This window comes from Ailuropoda melanoleuca, chromosome 2 (assembly GCF_002007445.2).
Source record: "Ailuropoda melanoleuca isolate Jingjing chromosome 2, ASM200744v2, whole genome shotgun sequence".
NCBI classification, from domain to species: Eukaryota; Metazoa; Chordata; class Mammalia; order Carnivora; family Ursidae; genus Ailuropoda; species Ailuropoda melanoleuca.
Window position 1 is genome coordinate 59,518,778 of NC_048219.1, and position 19,751 is coordinate 59,538,528.

The 19,751-nt window shown below is 39.1% G+C and overlaps 1 protein-coding gene across 1 annotated transcript; it reads right to left on the bottom strand.

The window, feature by feature from the left end:
* Positions 1-278: 278 nt before the first annotated feature.
* On the bottom strand, positions 279-18,122 carry LOC100470311 (guanylate-binding protein 4). The gene is made up of 11 exons (XM_002930367.4): positions 17,989-18,122; positions 14,088-14,283; positions 10,371-10,498; positions 8,526-8,635; positions 8,128-8,324; positions 5,863-6,108; positions 4,691-4,971; positions 3,114-3,326; positions 1,935-2,037; positions 1,402-1,595; positions 279-552 (listed from the first exon to the last, which is right to left on the bottom strand). Exons 2-11 carry the CDS (start codon positions 14,275-14,277, stop codon positions 334-336), a joined length of 1,881 nt encoding a protein of 626 aa, XP_002930413.2. The 5' UTR covers positions 14,278-14,283; positions 17,989-18,122; the 3' UTR covers positions 279-333.
* Between the last annotated feature and the right edge of the window lie 1,629 nt (positions 18,123-19,751).

The window sequence follows — 19,751 nt, forward strand, 5'->3', positions numbered from 1 at the left end:
GAGAGGGAACACAAGCAGGGGGAGTGGGAGAGGAAGAAGCAGGCTCATAGCAGAGAAGCCTGACGTGGGGCTCGATCCCATAACGCCGGGATCACGCCCTGAGCCGAAGGCAGACGCTTAACCGCTCTGCCACCCAGGCGCCCCATCACTTTTATTTTTAAACATAAATAAAATTGTGTGAAAATAAATAGTTGTGTGGAAGTGTGAAAATAAATAAATAAAGTTGTGTGAAAGTGGCGCAACACATGTATTTCAAAAATGAGCACAGTATTACATTATTAAGACAAAAGAAGCCTCATTTTATAATATCCTTAACAAGAAATCTAAGCCTATTTAATTTTTTTCATTGAGAAATGTCTTCCCTTCACGGACTAGCTTAAAAATTTCAGGTAGTGCAACAATTAATACTTTCCCAGCCACTTCAATTGCGTTTGAAATCAACAGCGAATCTGTTTTTTTTGCTGTTTCAATTTCTTTTTTTAGTCGATTTATCTCCTTATTCAACTCCTCAGATTTCTTTCCAAATCTTTCATTAAGCAATTCTTCTTGGACCTATAAAAGGAAAAGAGTCCACTTTTGAAACTCCCCAATTACCAAGATTCAGTCAGCAGCAAATGTAGTGTCTATTTTTCTACAACTTTAGATTGTTCTTTGGGGGAAGTCTGAAGTGTCCATACTTTTTGACCTGGATAATGAGAATATCCATGGTTTATAACTTCCTAAGATGTCCTCACCACCATCTCTCTGGGGGTGGGTAGATGTTGGGGCTAGCGCAGACTTGAGAACTTTTCCCATTATGCACTCTAGCCCAAATGATGCTCTTTTGGTAGGAAAGCAGTTTTAATTCTAATTAATTCTCAGATTCACTTGAGGTTGCATGACCACAACCATCTAATAAAAAGTGATTCTGTATAGAACATTGCTTATCAAGCTCTAGGTTGGACCAAGGAAAGATGTTCCTCTATGTTTTATAGTAATCCCAGGATATTCAGACAGATCTAGAAACAAACGCAGCAAGTTTTGGAACCTTTGGTGTCTTGCATTTCATATCAGACCTAATTGGATAATTTCAAGACAAAACAGATCTATTTCAGATCTCTCTAATGGTTCTACAGGACTAGAACACAGACTCTACTCAATTGTGGTTCATGAGACCATTGCATAACCACCACAAATAGCAACCCACTTCCCCAAGGGATGTTACTTGTATACTCCAAAGTCTAGCACTCCAGAAGGGGCAGGAAGAATATGGCTTTAAGGGTTACAGCAGGATCCAGATGGACTGAGGCAGTTAGTAAATAATATGCCATTTGTGTTGCCCTCTTGGATCATGATTTTGCTTAAAATTTGTCCTTCTCTTCCAGAGGAATGAGGATCTTCCTGAATCCAGGCCAGACTTACCTGCAGATAATGCTTCAGCGTTCTTTCCAGCATTACCCGAAAGTTTTCTCTTTCCTTCTTTATCTTCTCTTCCAGCTGGCCCAGGTTTTCATTGAAGCTCCTCTCTTGAGCCTCCATTTTTTGCCGTTGCTCATTTTCTTTCTGTTTTAGCTGCTCCTGATTTTTCTCAGCTGCCTCCTTTTGGGCCCGCTCCACTGCCCCCGTGAAAGTATTTAAAGGGAAGAAAAGAACAGGTCAGACCTGACCCTCCTAAACTCAGAGACTAAATTGACCTTGCAGAGGTGACTGGGAAATATCTAATTTCACCAGATGGCCACACCACTGGCAGGTTTCTCAGTGTGAAGATATAGGCTCTGCCTGCTGGCTGATGTACAACTACCACTTGTCTTGTTATTTTCAGATTTGGTTGAAAAGAGCATGTGTTCTGTAGCAGGAGAGGAAACTCTTTATTGCAAGAAAGTCTTCTGGTCAGATCAGTCAGCAGGCACTGCAGGAACCTCCCATCCCACTGTAAGACAGACCCTCCCCTATACCTGCTAAGGCCATGGCTCCCGTAGTGAGGGCTGTGTCTAAATGCACGATGGATTCCTCTATTGCTGCCTGTGACTGTAGGAAGTTCTGGAGGATCTCATTTGCCTGAGGAACCAACAAGGAGCAAATACATGTCAGGCAACAAAGATCTAGTCTCTCGCTATGGAAATAATTGTTCAATAAAACTCCAAATGTGACCCTATAAATTGTGTATCCCTGAGTAATTCCCATCCTTCTATGTCTACAGTATAAATTCCAAGTCTATTGATGATAATGGAAAAACTCCATCATAGCCTTCCTATTTCTTGAGACCCCTTTCTCACTGATACCCCCCACCAAACCTCACCATGGGTTATAGCCAATCACACTCATAATTCTACAAATACATTATACCTATTGTTTATATGCATTTGGATATTCTTTTCTTCTTCCTGGAAGCTCTTCTAGCCTTTCTCAACAAAGCTGACATCCATAAATACTTCCTCTTAAACTTCTAGGAACTACCTTCTGTATAATTTCCTAAACCGCCATCTGAGCTTTGAATGGCCACCAAGATACTGATTTGCCCTACCAGCTCTACCACTTACTGTTCATATGACCGTAGGCGATTTATTAACTTCTTTGTGCATCACAGTTCTCAAATGCATAATGTAGATAGTAGTATACCTAAATCATAATATTACTCTGAGGATTAAATTAATAATCCAACAAAAGCACCTAATACCATGTGTGGTAAAGAAAGTTAGTGCTCAATGTGTTAACCATTCTTATCATCATCACCATCATCGTTAGTATCTTTGAATACCAGTATAACCTTTATCATACACTATCCACTTCACCATCTGTCTGTATCTCTGGTAAAATCCTCAGCATCTTGAGAGAAAAGTTGTATCTCTAATATTTGCATTCCCCAGGGACCTAGCCCAAATATTAAGACATGTTTCATAAATGAAAGAAATGTTTTGCTTCACCTGAATTCATGATTGTGTATCTTTTCTTTGGGAGGAATTATTTCCAGTCTCTACCTAATTAATTATAGATGTAAAAACCAAAAATGTGTAATTATTGCCTTGCTCTGATTTTTCCCCATAATTGGTGCTGGAGTCTTAGATATTCACAAGGAACAACAAAGACCACCTAACTCCACTCTACTGTTCAACCTCTTTCCTTTTATTCCTTACCTTAACTCCTTTCCTGGGCACCAGTTCATAGTCAAGTTCAACCTTTCTCTTTGCTTTTACGTAGAGATCGTGTCCTCCACGAACAGAGAAAGTTTTTTTTGAAATGCTTTTCTTCAGAGGCTCTGAAAGCTGCTCCATTATAGCCTGACAATATTTGAAAGATGCATTTTCATTCTGTTGCAAGAAATCTTCCTTCTTTTTCTCGATGGTGTCCTGCCAGGGTAATGTAGAGAAATCCAATAGAAAGAGGCTTAGGAGGGAAAGTCCAATGTTATCCTCTTAGAATAAGCATCCTGATCAGCTAAGAGTAGATTGGAACATGGAACAGACCAGGAGTCAGAGACTTTTAGTCCTAGTTCTGACCAATTCTCTGTGTGACCTGTGGAAAGTCCCTTTACTTCCCTGGGTTGAAGACATGAACTCCATGGTTCCTTCTGCTATAATATAATTAACAGTGATCAACCATCAACAATGAGCAATAGGAAGTTGAATTATGGCTGGAAGTAGAGTTTCCTCGGAGAATTTGTGTTGCTATAGATGAAAATGCACATTCACCACCCTCCCAACTCAATCATCCAGTAATGACTAAAGCATACTCTGAACAGAGTTTGGAACTCTTCACAAATTCTTCTAATAAGAATTTGAGTGTGTAAAGAAAAAGAAATAAATGTTTCCCCTGCTCTTGAAAATTACAATACAGCTGACTTTCTGGCACATCTTCAATATGAACAAAGAGGTTTTTTTCACTCATAGGCTGGTCATAGACTGAGACAAACTTCCAGTGAAGATGCCCATGGTAATTGTCCCCAAGAATTAAATTGTCCCCTAAGATTTTCTTCCTCAGATGTATACTCCTTACATAGTCTGGATCCAGTGAATTTGATAAATTTTATTCCAGTAGTTAGGCTATATTATATGGTACAAGCTGACTTTAAGAAATGGAGATAACTAGAGGGTAAAGGTGGAGAAATCTTAGAAAAGAACATGAGCTCCTTTAAAGCAGAGAGTTTTCTGCAGGAAATCAAAAAAGCTAAAACATGAAAAGAATTTGATGTGTCACTTGTTGGTTTGAAGTAGAAAGGAGAACATGGACATGTATGAAAAATGCTTTTAGGAGCTGGAAGCACCCCCTGTCTGAAAGCCAACAAAAAAGGGAACATGAGTCCTACAACGAAAAGGAAATGGATGCAGTCAACAACAACCAGAATGAACTTGGTGCCACTCCAGAGCCTGCAGCTGAGAGCTCATTTTGGCCAAAACCTTGTTTTCAGTCTGTGAGCAGACTGTGAGCAGTTTCTGAGCAGAGTATGGTGCCATCCTATGCCTACCTTTGACCTACAGAATGGTAAGCTTATATAAATTAATGGTAATTTTTTAAATGTGCGAATAGAAAATTAATAAAATGCCCATCTTTTAGTAAAAAGGTGAACAGGAACCTGGTAGAGCCTTGTCACTCACAAGACCCAGGCTTTGTCAACCATGAGAGGTGGATGAGCCATAGAGTAGGAAAAAAATGCACCCTAAGCATGAATCCAGAAGGGCAGGAATCAGGAAGGATAAATGCTAAGACACATTACCACCAGCTTTTTCTGGAACTCCCACTTGTCATCCTTGAAGGAGTGCTCCATGAACACTGCAATGGCTTCCCTCTCACAGTCTGCATGCACATCCAGCAGCTCCTGGAGCGTGTCTGTGGGGAGCGTCACTCTCTGGGCCATCTGCTTGCTGTAGTGGTCAGCTGCCCTCTGCACGGCCACTGAGTTCTCACGCTGAGCCAGAGTTGTCACCACGTTCTCTAAGCAAGGCACTGCTCCTTTCTTGATGGCATCTACATAGGCTTTCAACAGAGTCCCCAGCCCTGAATAAGCCAGGAAATTTGAGGATAAATACCAAAGTCTCAATCATTGGCTTATAGTCTTTATGGAGCATCATTCTAAGATCACAAAAAACCCCACCTTATTTACAAGGAAATTTTATTTTCTCCTCTTGGGAATCTATTCCTTTCTAACAGCATTACTGTTTTTCTGTTCTTTCTTTTATTGTTCTCCATTTCATCATATTACAATTTAAATGACCAATTACACAATATGCACATGGAAACCACTGGAAAAACGGTTTCCCATTCAATGAGAATGAAAAGGAACAGGTTATATAGGTAAAGTAATAGACACAGACAAGACCAGCTACATAATTTGTGTGGCCCGGTACAAAATAAAAATGTGAACTCCTAGTTGAAAACAATCGAGAAGTCAAAAGGGATAGAGAATCTTAAAGCAAGTACGGGCCCATCTCCACTCAGGGTACTACAGGAATGCTTAAGTCACATGCCCACAAAGCCTGCCCTGCACATAAGATTACACACATAATTCTGTGTCTCAGTGGACTTGCAGGAACTCATAGCTTCCTATTTATGGCCTGACTCATGTAAATTTGCAAAATATCTGCTTTCTCCTTAAAGACAAGAAGTTATCCCATAGGATTCCTCAATATACAGATGTCCTCTCTTTAACTGCAGCTTGCCTTTTTATGATTAGTGGATTAGGTTCCTGAGATATATTAAGTCTCAGCAGACCTCACGTAGGGAGACTTTAATGAATAAACACACATGGATATCTTTCCATGCCATGAACATCTGCTTTTCCAAAGTTACACACAGATGTGAACAAAACTACTGACAAATTCAGGGTATAATCAAAGCTCCACCACACACACTGACACAGAGACATGCTTTGGGACAAAGGTGACTCACGGCTCCCAGTGACAATGATTCCCTCTTTTAGGGTCTTGGTCTTTGTATGATTGAAAATATAGGTACAGAATTTCTTTGATTGCTCCTGGAAAGTACTGTCTAGCTTGTCTTCTGGCACCTTCTCAAGATGGAATAAGAGATTTCTGTCACTTGTAGGCCGGTCAAAGATGAAGCACTTCCGTTTTGGAAAGAACTTCCTGATACACTCCCTGGGCAAGTTGGAGTCCTGGATTTTGGGATTTGTTCCTGCAAAGGTGAAAAAAATTGATTACTGAAAAGTGGCCTTCAGGTAAGGGGGTCAGGACTCTCATTTCCAGACGTCTTTGCATTATTGGAGCTCCTCTGCCTGTGAATCTCCTTTAACCCAATCATTTCAAATTAACCTGGGCCATCACCACAGGCAAGGAAATCCATTTCTGCATGGAGCAGAGCCGAGAAAATATGGGAGAAGGAGAGGCATCAGTCCCAACTGAAGCAACTTATCGTTGGTTTCCTTAGCACTGTTAGGGAGTTTAGTGGTTGAACTATTCATTATATGTTTATCAAATGACTGATGTGTAAAAAAAACGGTGAGAATTGCTTTTGTGATTTGACTGTCCCCATATTAGATGTGAAATATGGACCCTAAAATGAATTAATGCCAGAAAGAAGAGTAATATATTGCTTGTGAAAATATCAGGAGGAGGACTAATTACACCACGGTAAGAAAAACACTTCTAAAATTCAGAGTAAAAAAAAAAAAATCACACCAAATAAATATGTTTGGAGTTTTTTTATCAGAAACATCCATAGGGTAAGGTTAACTTAAAGGTAAGTGGAGACCTTAACACTGTCTATATCAAATTGTATCTGACTTGACAGTGCTTCACAGAATGATTTTGGGGGATATGTCAGATGTTCAATAAAAGTTCTTTGAAACAGTGAATACATGAATGATGAAACAAAAATATTACTTCCAAGTGCCATCAGTTATTCACCTTGCTACAATAAAATAAAAATAAACTTCATGTAAAATTTACATATAGTAAATTAATAATATTAAAATGGTAACGTAATGTACAAGACTGAGAAAGAAGAACATGAAATCATGAGAAAGATCAATGTAAATCTGAAAGTCTTACTAGAAGGACATTTTTTTCTTCCTGGACACTTACTGTGTGAATATCCTTTCTCTGAAATTTGTAACGATCTGGGCACTAGTAAAATATTCATAGAATATTTCATAGAAACATGAAATGTATTTTTTAAATTAGGTCATTTAAATATGGTATATACATGCAAAAAAATACTATTCAGTCTTAGAAAGGAAGATATCCTAACATGTGCTACAGCATGAATGAATCTTGAGGACATAATGGTTAGTAAAATAAGCCAGTCACAAAAAGACAAGTAGTGTATGACTCCATTTGTATGAGGTAGCTATATGGAGACAGAGTAGAATGTGGTTGCCAAGGGCTGTAGGTGGGGGTATTAGGGGGTTAGTTTTTTTTTTTTTTTAAGATTTTATTTATTTGTCAGAGAGAGAGAGAGAGCACAATCAGGGGGAGCAGCAGGCAGAGGGAGAAGCAGACTCCCCGCTGAGCAAGGAGCCCAATGTGGGACTCAATCCCAGTACCCAGGGATCATGGCCTGAGACAAAGGCAGATGCTTAACCAATTGAGGCACCCAGGTGCCCCAGGGAGTTAGTTTTTAACAGGTACAGAATTTCAGATGGGGAAGATGAAAAACTTCTGGAATGGGTGGGTAGTAATGGTTGCACAACAATGTGAATGTACTTATTGCCACAGAGCTATAAACTTAAAAATGGTTAAAATGGTAAATTTTATGTTTTTTCTATTTTTCCATAACAAAATTTAGGTCCTTTTATTTCTTGTGATTCTAGGTTTACCAGCATCCCATCTGATGAGCTATTTTTGTCCGTATGGAACAGAAGGAGCACATAACATGGAGCCCAAGTATGTGGGCCTTAGGAAGTTACAGCACTGTAACCTAGAAAAATGTTTCACAATACCTCTTTGGTCTAAAATCATTTGGTTCAACATTGGTTCTTAAATTTCCTCGAAGAGCTTGCTCTAGCGGCTGGAGTTTCACAAGTAATAACCTATGAAAAACAATCACCAAACGCCACTCAACAATCACCCCTCACCATTAGACTGCATCTCAATCCGAGGTCAAACAAAAATTGAATTCAAGCACTGACTGATAGGGCTTAGTTGATCCCACCCCTCTGTTGAAACTTACACCACCCAGACCATGCTCTGAGACCTGTAATCAGCTTCAAGGCATCCTCCAGGTACTCGTCTTCGGTGATTGGGGTTTCATCTATCTTCAACTCCAGGGTGAAGTCCCGAACAGTCCAAACAAAGTCTGGAAAGAAACTCACAAACTCGGTGGAGTCCTCTGCTTCCTCAGAGGTTGAGGACGACTTTGCCCTGATTAGCTGCGTTAGTTCAGTCACATAGCTGACAATTTAGCTAAGGAAGGAGAAATTATTTACACCACAATTTTCAGCTCACATTTAGAAACAAATTTCATAAAAAATAACTCATGTCCCATGTTCCCTTCTCCTCAATCATGACAATTAAGTCACAGGAAAGATGACATCTCAGTTACCATTCCTGTAAACTCAATGAAACTTGGAAGCTTGGTCCCTGGAAGGATACTGCAGCTGCTCCAGAGCCTGGTGGTTGATGGTGCCCATGCTGTTGTAGACCAAGGTACTGCTCAGAAGCACAGTCAGGGCAAAGATCCATGAGTCATTCTTAGGGTCGACCTAGAAAGCACATTAGACCAAAAGGCTAAAGGGGCCACTCTTCATTTACTTGTTAATATTTCCATTCCATAACACGGTGGCTGGAACATAGTAGGTGTGCACCAATAAATAGGAAATTAGTCCTACAGCAAATTTTATGTGTTGTGGTCAACATTAAAAACATAATGTTATTCAGTTACATTCAATAGCTATTCATTGGGTTTCTTCTAAATGCCAGACAGTAAGTTTGATTGGGTGGATGCAAAGTTCCATATGACGTTGACTTTCTGGGTTAGCTGACCAGTAACTAAACATACAACTGTAACCAGTTGTTAATAATATAATATGGGGGCTCCTGGGTGGCACAGTGGTTAAGCATCTGCCTTTGGCTCAGGGCATGATCCTGGCGTTATGGGATCGAGCCGCACATCAGGCTCCTCCTCTATGAGCCTGCTTCTTCCTCTCCCACTCCCCCTGCTTGTGTTCCCTCTCTCGCTGGCTGTCTCTATCTCTGTCAAATAAATAAATAAAATCTTAAAAAAAAATAATATAATATGTTTTGGTCCTTTAAACAAAAGCAATTAGATAGAAAGAAACAAGTTTGGGCCAAAATACAACATTTACATCATTAGGAGTCCCTCTTCATTTTTGGGGGGCAGAGGAAGGAGATAATTAGGGTAGATCTAATTCATTGGGAATTAAATTGACGGGCTCTGTAATTGTACATAATAAGTTGTAGGATTTGTTGTTGTTGTCGTTGCTGTTTAGTGTGAAAATTTGCTGGTACATTCAAAGAAGGAATAAACTTACTAAAATTTAAACACTTGGTGAGATGAATTCATGAGGCCTAATAGGTATTGTTTTAGTTTCTCTTCCATTTTTATTTTATACTTTATTTTATATGGAGGACTTTAAAACTTCTGAAGTTTTAAAACATTAAAATTTTTTATATTTTTTTAAATTCAGAATTTCTAGATCTCTCCTTTTTTTTGGGGGGGGGCATTATTGGAATCAAACAATCTACCACTGCAACAATGTAGACTAAGACTTATATAAAGTAAGGAGAAACTACTGATCACACCTAACGCTGTAAAGGCAACAAACCTACAAGTACCCTGTTTGCAATATTTTCCACTGGTCAAGATCATGCTTTTTAGAAGTCAGTGAAGAATTAACTTCTTAAGTCCAGAAACTTAGACTAAAATCATTATGAATGTTCCTGGAATAGCAAAGCTTTCCTGGGGTTTATTTAAATAGATTACTTTGTTTAAACCCTATTTTCAAGACTACTGCATTCAAAGTCACAAATTCATACACTTTAACCGGCAGTCCCATTGACCTGATGAGTTACAATTTAGAGAGTTCACATGTTATTTCACCAGGAAAGTTTAGATCTAATCCCTACCTAAAACGAGGTTGTATCCATGGCACCCTGTACTGATGGTACTAAGTACCTGATATCTCCCCAGCTAGCCTCTGGGTCTTTCTTCACTGCAGTGTGTCTAGTACTTAGCAGAGAGCCCTGGATTTAGCTGCTTAATAAGTGTCATTAACCCTGGCATTAAAAATAAGATGAATATCTTGTCTCAAAATACCAAAATATTTGTGCTTTCAAGGAAAAAGTTCAAGGTAAGATAATTTAACCTCATTATCCATAATTTGCACTTGCTATTTATGGGAATATGTCACAGAAGTGGAATTGAGGTGGCGAATTAATAGGCAAGAGCAAGGAAGTTTTCTCAACACCCTGCCTTACCTTTTTCACATCCCCCAGGCCCTCAGTGTCCAGAAGGATCAGGGTGTGGTTCTCCTTGGTGGAGTGGGGCACACACCACATCCAGATGCCCTTGGTTTCAGATCTCACTGTGGAGTTCAGTCGGAAACCTGCAAGGGAGGAGTCAACGACACACAGGGACAGAGGGTAGTCCAGGTTGCCCAGGAGCTACAGTGGTGAAACTTGTAAAAAAGAAAGGGCCCAGCAGGGAGAGGAGTTTTTTCTGTTTTAGTGACAGTCAGTCTAACGTTTATGCAGATTAAGGACTTTCTAAAGAAACACTTTGGGCCCCCTATTCACCTTGCACCTGTACAGGTTCAAATAGGTCACATGACAGATTAATGTAAGCTCTACAAACCTATGTAGTTTTAGCTGACCCTTAAGAGGAAAGAAAAAGCATGCATCCCTAAGTAGAATTAGAGAGGGGGTGGAAATAAGAACTCTGGTTTCTGGTTCACTGTTCATGTAGCATCTCCTTTTCCTTATCTGGGTTATTGTTAAGAGAAAGTCATCTAAATGGAGAAGACACTGACATAGGAAGGACAGCATTGAGTTGTCACTCGAATCCTGTTCTGTTGCAACAGTTGCCTAGTAGGAAAGCAGTGAGGACTCAGTCTTGAAATGTAGGCATGTTATCCATAACGTGAGGCTCTGAATGCCTAGATAAGTAGACAGGATTTGTTAGATTAAAAAAATCACTTAAGCTTTTGAGATGGACAGTAATAAAACCAAAAATATATTTAGAAAAATTGGTATGGTATTGGAATAGGTGAGTAATTCGGAATTGAGATTCTGAAGTTGTTAGAAGGCTTCTAGAATTTTAGAGCAGTGATGGACTCAAGTGACCATGTAGTCCACTGGGAAATTGCCTTGTTATTATTTGATGTCATCTTGAGTAGCAAAGAAAAAGGACATTGTTGAAACTCCCTAGCTAATATTTATCTCTCAATCTAAAAAATTCTTTAATCCCTCAAATAAAACCTATGAATTTATTTGGGTCAGACAAGGAAGTGTTCTTCTCTGATTGATGGTCAAGAATTTTCCTTAAAGGAAAAATAAAGACTTGATATTTTGCTTAGAAACTAAAAGGAGATTGGAAAGTAAAAGGGAAGAGAGAAGGAAGGAGAAACTATAGACTGAGAAAGGAAGGTGGGAGGGAAGAAAAGAGGGACGGGAGGAGAGAGGGAGGGAAATGGATGGATGTATGGGATCCTGAGAGTTTAGTGGACTGTGATTCAACCTCTAGTGGTGCTGAGCCAGAGAGAAATTAATACATTTGAAAATAATAGTTGCATGTTCTAAAGAGACAGAAAGTCCTATAGGACAGTGGGGAAATTTTCCTAAAATATCAGTAAGAACCATAAGCAACAACTCAGTTAAACAACAACAAAACTCTGAATCACGAAGCAATAAGAACATTCACAGTTCTCTGAACCATAGACTACGTTGACTCTGAATTATTATATTTATTTTTATAAAGGTTATAACATTGAAGGGAAAACTCAATGCTTGTCAGTAATTGGCACAATGTTGGATGTTGTACAAGTCCTAGAAGCCACTTTTAGACTTCTTGTGACTCTTGGGACATTTACCACTGATGATTCAAACATTGTACAATTAATCGAGTCTTTAGGCATCGATTCTCAAATAAAAAAGTATGCCTCAGTATCAGAACCAGCTAAAGTAACTAAATGCTGTAGACTTATCCTAATTTGCTGTAACCATGGAAGAAAGGGCTGAGATTTTAGATTTATTTATTTGAGAGAGAGAGAGGGAGCATGTGCGAGGCAGGGGCAGAGGGAGAGGGAGAGAATCTCAAGCAGACTCCCCGTTGAGCATGAAGGGCTGAGATTTTAAATTGATTAGTGTTTTTTTTCCCCACATTTTATATGATTAATAACAGATGATAAAAAAAAAAAACACAATACTGTGGGGCACCTGGGTGACCCAGTCGGTTAAGTGTCTAACTCTTTGTTTCAGCTCAGGTCGTGATCTCATGGTCATGAGATGGAGCCCCGTGTCAGTCTCCACACTCAGCACAGAGTCTGCTTGAGATTCTCTTTCCCTCTGCCCCCTCCCACTCATTCTCTCTTTCTCTTTAAAATAAATAAATCTTAAAAAAAAAAGAATGTTGTGGATTAAGTAAAACTTTTAGATTTTGTGAAGTTGGTGGAGGAAGGAAACAAAGGAGAAATAAAATTTTTTGCAGTAAAAAAATAGGAAATATGTACAGCAAATAAATGTGAAAAGGTTCTTAAATTGATTTATAATGAGATATACGCCATATGACTATACAGTTACCAGATGGTAATAAGGGTGTGAAAAAAATCTCCATGACTGCTAATAATAATGTAAATTGAACTTAAAATTTGAAAAGCTGTTTGATATTATTGGAAAGGCTGAAAACATACATACTCTGTGATCTTGCAAGTTCATTTCTGCATAAAATCAACAGGGGAAGGTTGAGTATGTGTGTACCAGAATATAAGTACAAAAACATTTATGAGAGCTGAATTCATAAACAATATAATCTGGGACTAATAACAACATTCATTAATAATAAATGGAGAAAAAATTGTGACATCTTCATATGATTCCACACTATAAAGCAGTTAACATAAATAAATTACATATACGTACAAGAAAGTAGGTGATTTTTATAAACTCCTTGATGAGATAAACGACATGTGAAAGAATGCATAGAGTATAATTCCTTTTATATAAACATTTTTTTAAGATTTTATTTATTTGACAGAGAAAGACAGCCAGCGAGAGAGGGAACACAAGCAGGGGGAGTGGGAGAGTAAGAAGCAGGCTCCCAGCGGAGAAGCCTGATGTGGTGCTCGATCCCAGAATGCTGGGATCACGCCCTAAGCTGAAGGCAGACGCTTAACCACTGCACCACCCAGGTGCCCCTGTTTATATAAACTTAAAAAGCAGACCAAATTAAACTTTTTTGAAACACATAGACTATAAAACCATCTTAAAAAAGCGAAGAAGAAGTGACATGAAAATGAAAAACGTTGGTGAGCCCTATTTGGACTTTCGGCATTGGCAATGTTAAACTTCTTGACCTGAGCAGTGATTATGCAGGGGATCACCTTTCATTTAATAACTTTATAGTACATGAATGTTTTATACACTTTTCTGTGTGTGTTATAGTTTACACATTAGAAAATACTGAATACAGAAAGAAAGGGAGTGTAATTTATCAAACTTTTGTTATGAAATGGAAAATAAATGAATCTTTGCTCCTCTGAGATTTGGGAATAACAGGTTTTCCCCTCCTTCCTCTCTTTCTCTTCCTTCCTTCCTCCTTTCCTCTATTTTTTAAAAATATGACACAATAAAATAAATTTTTATGCTGCTGGGAATGATCATGTAGTTTGGGCAAAAATGACCCAAACAAAAGGAAGGGAAGGGAGCACAGCAGAAGCTAATCTGATGAGAGTGGATGGGATCCAGAGAACAAGTAGAAGGATCTATTGATAGGGTTGGGAGACTCTTCTTTTTTACTAGATAAAAGAGTAAGATTTTGTGGACAAATGGGTTGAAGTTGTAAATTTGGTGGTGAGAATTAGAATTTTTCTTCAGTGGGAGGAGTTAGGCTCTTCCTTAAGATGATATTAGAAGAAGCATGACCAGTCTGTACTAGCAATGATTCCAAGCAAATGGCCCCAGTCCCAGGACAACACTTACCATGGTTCTGTCCTACCAGGCGGTTCATCAGGTAGGATTTTCCTGTCCGAGACAGCCCTGCAATGGCCACCACCACCACAGGCTGAGATATATTGTTAAGAATCTCTAGTGCTTCTGGATTCACCATCAGCTGCTCTTTCTGGTTTTCTACCAGGCAAATGGGGGCCGGAGTGGTGAGTTCAGATGCCATGGTAACCTGTAATCCAGAGGAGCTTGTTCAATATAACACAAGATCCCAAAGTCCCCTCTAATGGTCATACAAATTACACACATATCAGCTTTCTGCTTATGGAATATATACACCATTTCCAAGGAAAAAGTATGTACCCTAGTTAGTGTGTCAAAGCTTGGTACAGAAGCCTTATATCTCTTATCTTACTGATCTTAAAGTGAATCTTAAAATAGCCATATCCAGGGGATGCATAAAATGAATACAATGAGGAAAGCAAAGGACTTTGCTTTGAGAAAATTAACTTTTGGGGGTAAGGCAGAATGAAACATGAAGATAGATGAGAAGAGTAGTCAGAAGAGTTTCTAAGAGTTCCAGGACAATATGGCGGCTCATCAATTCTGCAAATATTTACTGAGTGCTGCATGTGCTGTACTGTTCTAGGTGTTTGGTATCCAGAAGCGAACAAATGGATAAAACTCTCACCTCATGGAGCTCTAGTCTAGTAGGGGCAGCCAGGTAATTAACAAAACAAATGAGCTAAGATATGTGTTAGATGATGGTAAATGGTCTGGAGAAAAGTAAGCAGGGGATGATATATGCAGCAATGGATAGGGGTTGTTGGGGGTTGAATTACATACAGAATATTCCGAAAAAGAGACAAAATGGAGGTAATCAGTGCCTGTGATGAGGGCAGGTTTTGTGAAAGGGCAGTAACATGAGGCAGATTGGTTGGGGGAGTGAGCGTAAAAGAAGGAAGAAGAAACAATAATGCAGCTTGCCTCGACATGCAAGACCTTTATACATAGCGCTTATGGGTCCAGGATTCATTCATGTAACTGAAAAACATTTCTCGTTTATAAGTTTACAACAAAGAGAGCCAGTTGTAAGGATGTTTGAAGATCTTCCCACATCTGACAGAGTCCCACATCTGAGCTAGATTCTGCCTTGATTGTTCTCATCTAAATGAATGGAATATTCCATCATACCAGAAGATAGAGACCAGCCAAAGAACATTTGCTGTGCCTTTATTCTAAGATAATGCTTAGTAACATTCACATGTCCCCACACTGTTTCCAGCCCTCTGCCTAACGTGGGGTTACTCGAATAGTCGTTCAGGCAGTATGGAACCCGAAGTGGTAGGAGCTCTCATGTACAAAGGTGCTCCTATGAGGACATGCCCACAAGCAAGTCAATGCTCATTGGGCTTAACTGAGCACCTCCTTCAAGAGAGAGAAGTGAACTCACCACTCTGGATAATATAATCCTGTAAGGTTTGGGACAGGAGGTGATACACAATTACACTTTTCTTACTTGGTTTGAGACACTAAGTGAAATATCAGTCTGCAACTAAGCATAATTTCTGGACAAAGAATACATCATTATATGACTTTCAATATTATATTTGCTCTCCACATTTTGCGGGAATAAAAAATATTGTCCATTTGTTTCTTCTGAGAAGCAGAAATGATTAACTATATGGCAAATATCTATGAATTTTCAGGCACATAAGGAATTTGTCAAAGGTGTTGGTAATAGACAGGGAGATGTAGAGCAGAGCTAAAATTATAGCAAGAGCAAGGAGATAAGATTGAGAGAGGCAGAGAGAGAAAGATTGAAGATCCCGGAGAGAAAGGGATGACTGACAAATTTAAAGACAAGACAGCATCATACTGCATGTTTGGAGCTCAACTGCCTGGGCACAAATACTGAACCCATACTTTACAAGCTGTGTGTACTGGAAAGATACCTCTCTGTGCCTCTGTTTTCTCATCTGTGAAGCAGGAATTCTTATAGTAACAAAATTGTAGGGCCAGTAGAATAAAAATATCCTAGAACACATACATACAGAACACTTAAAATTATATTTGATACCTAATAAATGCTATGTAAGTACTGCTTAAAAATAAGTACCGAAGGGGTGCCTGGGTGGTTCAGTCAGTTAAGCATCTGCCTTTGGCTCAGGTCACGATCTTAGGGTCCTGGGATCAAGCTCCGCATCAGGCTCCTGGCTCAGCAGGCGTTCTGCTTCTCCCTCTCCCTAAGGCCCCTCACCCCCGCTCATGCTTGCTCGATCTCTCTCAAATAAATAAATAAAATCTTTAAAAAAAAATAAGTATCTAAGGAGGCAAGGAGGGTGAAATTCCAGAAGGCAAAGAATTAGTTTGGGTAGAACCCAAATTCTTTCCCACGAGTAAAAGCTGGTGTGAAGGAGACAAGGATTACCACAAGCAAATTGTCCCGTGAGAAGCCAGAGTTGGGAGAGGCAGAGCCAGCACAAACCACTGACTAGAAGGGCACTGTGGCCAGTGTCAGGCAGGGGTGACCAAGGGACGTGCGGGGATGTTAGTACAGATTTTGGAGGGAGACTGCTGTGCTTTAGCACCTAGAGTTCTAATCATCTACTGCCTGGGAGACTTGAAAAAGGAACCTACCTCTGTAAATCTTGACTTTCTTATCAATGTTATAGGTAAAAAAAAAAAAAAAGTCATTCCTGCTTAATTCATTACGATACAGGGCAAAAACAAAAACCTCGCAGTACATTCAATTTTCCACAGTTAATGTACTGTTTCTACAAGGAGCCTGTGAAGCCACGGAGTGTTGAAACAAGTTCTGTGTCAATAGGTTCTGTAAACTGGGAGTCACCACGAAATACTGGGGTAACTAAAATACTTTTTTTCGAAAAATTCAATTCGATTCTTAACAGACTTCTGCACAATTTCTCTTCTTTTCTATGGATGAGCGGGAGAAGAGATTAGAAGTAAAACACGAGCCTTGTAATACTGTATCAGGAGGAAATGTAGAGTTCTCATAGTTCATATTTTGAAAAGCTTTGGGGAAGAGATGATATGACAAAGTGATTTAAAAAAATTTTTTTAATGCAAAGCAGGACTGTGGTAGCAAGGCAAGAAGCTTTTCATCTCCAAAATAAACAAGTAGAATGAGATAGTTCTATTATATATAGCTATATGATCATTGGTTTCCTAAATTACTGTCTGTAAGAGTTATCTGGAGTGATGGTTAAATGCTCAAAACCTGTATTTTAAATAAATACTGCCAGTTATTATTTGTGGGGATTGTGCATTTAGAAAGAGTGCATGATGAACAAACCATATAGTTAGGTCATACAGTTATTTTTAAGAGTTGATTAACAATGGATTAGGAAGAATGCCATTGAATTATTCCATGTAATATAGCTTTGCAGTATCTTCAGAACATTGGATGTTATTAATAGACGAACAACCGACGATCCAAACTTTAGATTTCAATGGTCTCTAAGGTAAGGATCATCTTTTTGTTTTTCCAAAGCCCAGCAGGGCACAGGCAGGACCTGTCCGAGGAGGAAGGGCGTTGGGAAGTGGATGGAGCGACCCCACCCAGCGCCTCTGCGGCAGGGTCGACTGGGTCGGGGGTTTAGTCCTTCCGTCTGAGAAAGGACTTCAAGCCCCCTTTCTGTGGCTGCGGTAGGATGCATTCCCTCTGTGCAAGGCTTTTTATGGAAACCTGGAGGGACGGCAGAAGAGGAGCAGCTCATTCCGGGGACACGCGGGCGCGCGCGCTGTGGCTTTACAGGCAAAGCAAAACGTCCCCAGGGCCACACACTATCGGGCACCCTCGCCATTCTTTTGCTGTCTTTGCCACCTGCCAGCGTGGAATCTGCGCTTGGGAATTTGTTCTTGTTGTTAGTTAACGGATATATGCATGGAAGACCAAGTTTAGGAGCGAACTTACCTAGGGCGGGCGCTGCAGTCAGGGGACAAGTTCTCAGCTGCCCTCGCCTATCCTTTCGCGCTCCTGCGTCTGGCTTCTACGGATACGGACTGTTGTCTTTAGAACTTACAACAAACCGGATATTACAGCCATGCTTTTCAGGTTCGGGATGGAGACCGAAATCGAAAGAACACGCTTTATTCGCCTTCTATCTATGTGGGTTTTCACTTCTAGCCGTCGGGATACTTGAGTGTGTCAATAAGGTGAAGTAGAAAATCCTCGCTTCTTCCACCCCCGTCCCTCCCGCACAGTTGGCTTAAGTTTTCTTGGCCCCCCTGTAAATAGAGAGCAGCGGGAGTGAATGTGAGCAAAGTAGGTTGAGAATATTTCAACAACCTGTTCCTCAGGGGTAATTTAGCAGGGAAGAGGTTTTTGTTTGTCTAAGTTTTTACTTGATTACTTATCTCACCGCTTTTTTGGGAAAAAAAATGTTTCTTGGTATTAACATAAGTATTTAAAAAATACAACAAAATGCAGATGTATACATATAAAATTAGGGGATATATATACATAATTTAGAAATTATTATTTTATAGTTCAGAAATAATCACTATTAAGTCATCTTTTATCTTTTTTTTTTTTTCCCCTCTAGGGTGGATGCAGATTTTGGAAAACTGGAGCTTAGACATTTTGGGGGTTCTCTTAAATACCAAGAAAATTTCACAAGTAGATATTTCTTTAAAATGAGCAAAGAAATAAGAACAAAAAAAATGTAAAAACCTAACATACTACAAACATTTCTTTCTGTTTTCATTTTTTCTCAGTACTCCCTCTCGTATTTGGACTTTAGTATGAGCAATAATTCTGAAAAAATAACAAAAAGATATGAATCTAAAGCATTCCACGGTATTGAGCTACAGAACTGGACTGTGTAATCAATTACTCTTTTACTACAATGTGTTGCCTTCTGGATGGATATAGATAGGAGCCGTGCCATGGAATCTCTGTGAGCTTTGGTTCATTGGCTGCTTTCCTCTGCCTAAAATGTTCTGAGTGAATTGAAAAGACGGTGAGAGTATTAATTACTTTTTTGCTAATGTTTGTGTGAAATTGGTTTTTTGAAAATAACATGGTAAAAACTAAGTACTAAGAGATGTTAGAGATTCATTGTTTATAATACTATCAAAAATTATTCCCTAAAATCAGATGTGAATCAAGAAAGCTGTTACATGGGATGCAATATCAGAAAACAAATTTCTAATTGTCAGTTTTAAATAGACCCATTTCCTTTGATGTAATGGAATGTGACCAATCACATTTATTTTTAATTGTGGTAAAATATGTATAACATAACTATCTTAACTATTTTTTCAAGTGTACAGTACAGTGTTAAGGATATTCACACTGTTGTGCAATCTCCAGAACTCTTTTCATCTTGCAAAACTGAAATTCTATACCCAATAAATGTAATTCCCAATTTTCCTATCAGTCCCTGACAACCACCAGTCTACATTTTCTTTCTATGAATTTGACTACTCTAGATATCCCATATAAGTGGAATTATAGTGTTTGTCTTTTTGTGACTGGTTTATTTCACTTAGCATGATGTCCACATATTGTAGCATGTGAATTACCTTCCTTTTTTAGGCTGAATAATATTCCATTATACATATATACCACATTATGTTTGTCTTTTCATCCATTAATGGACATTTAGGTTGCTTACATCTCTTCGCTATTTTGAATAATGCTGTACACATGGGTGTGCAACTCTCTTTAAGATC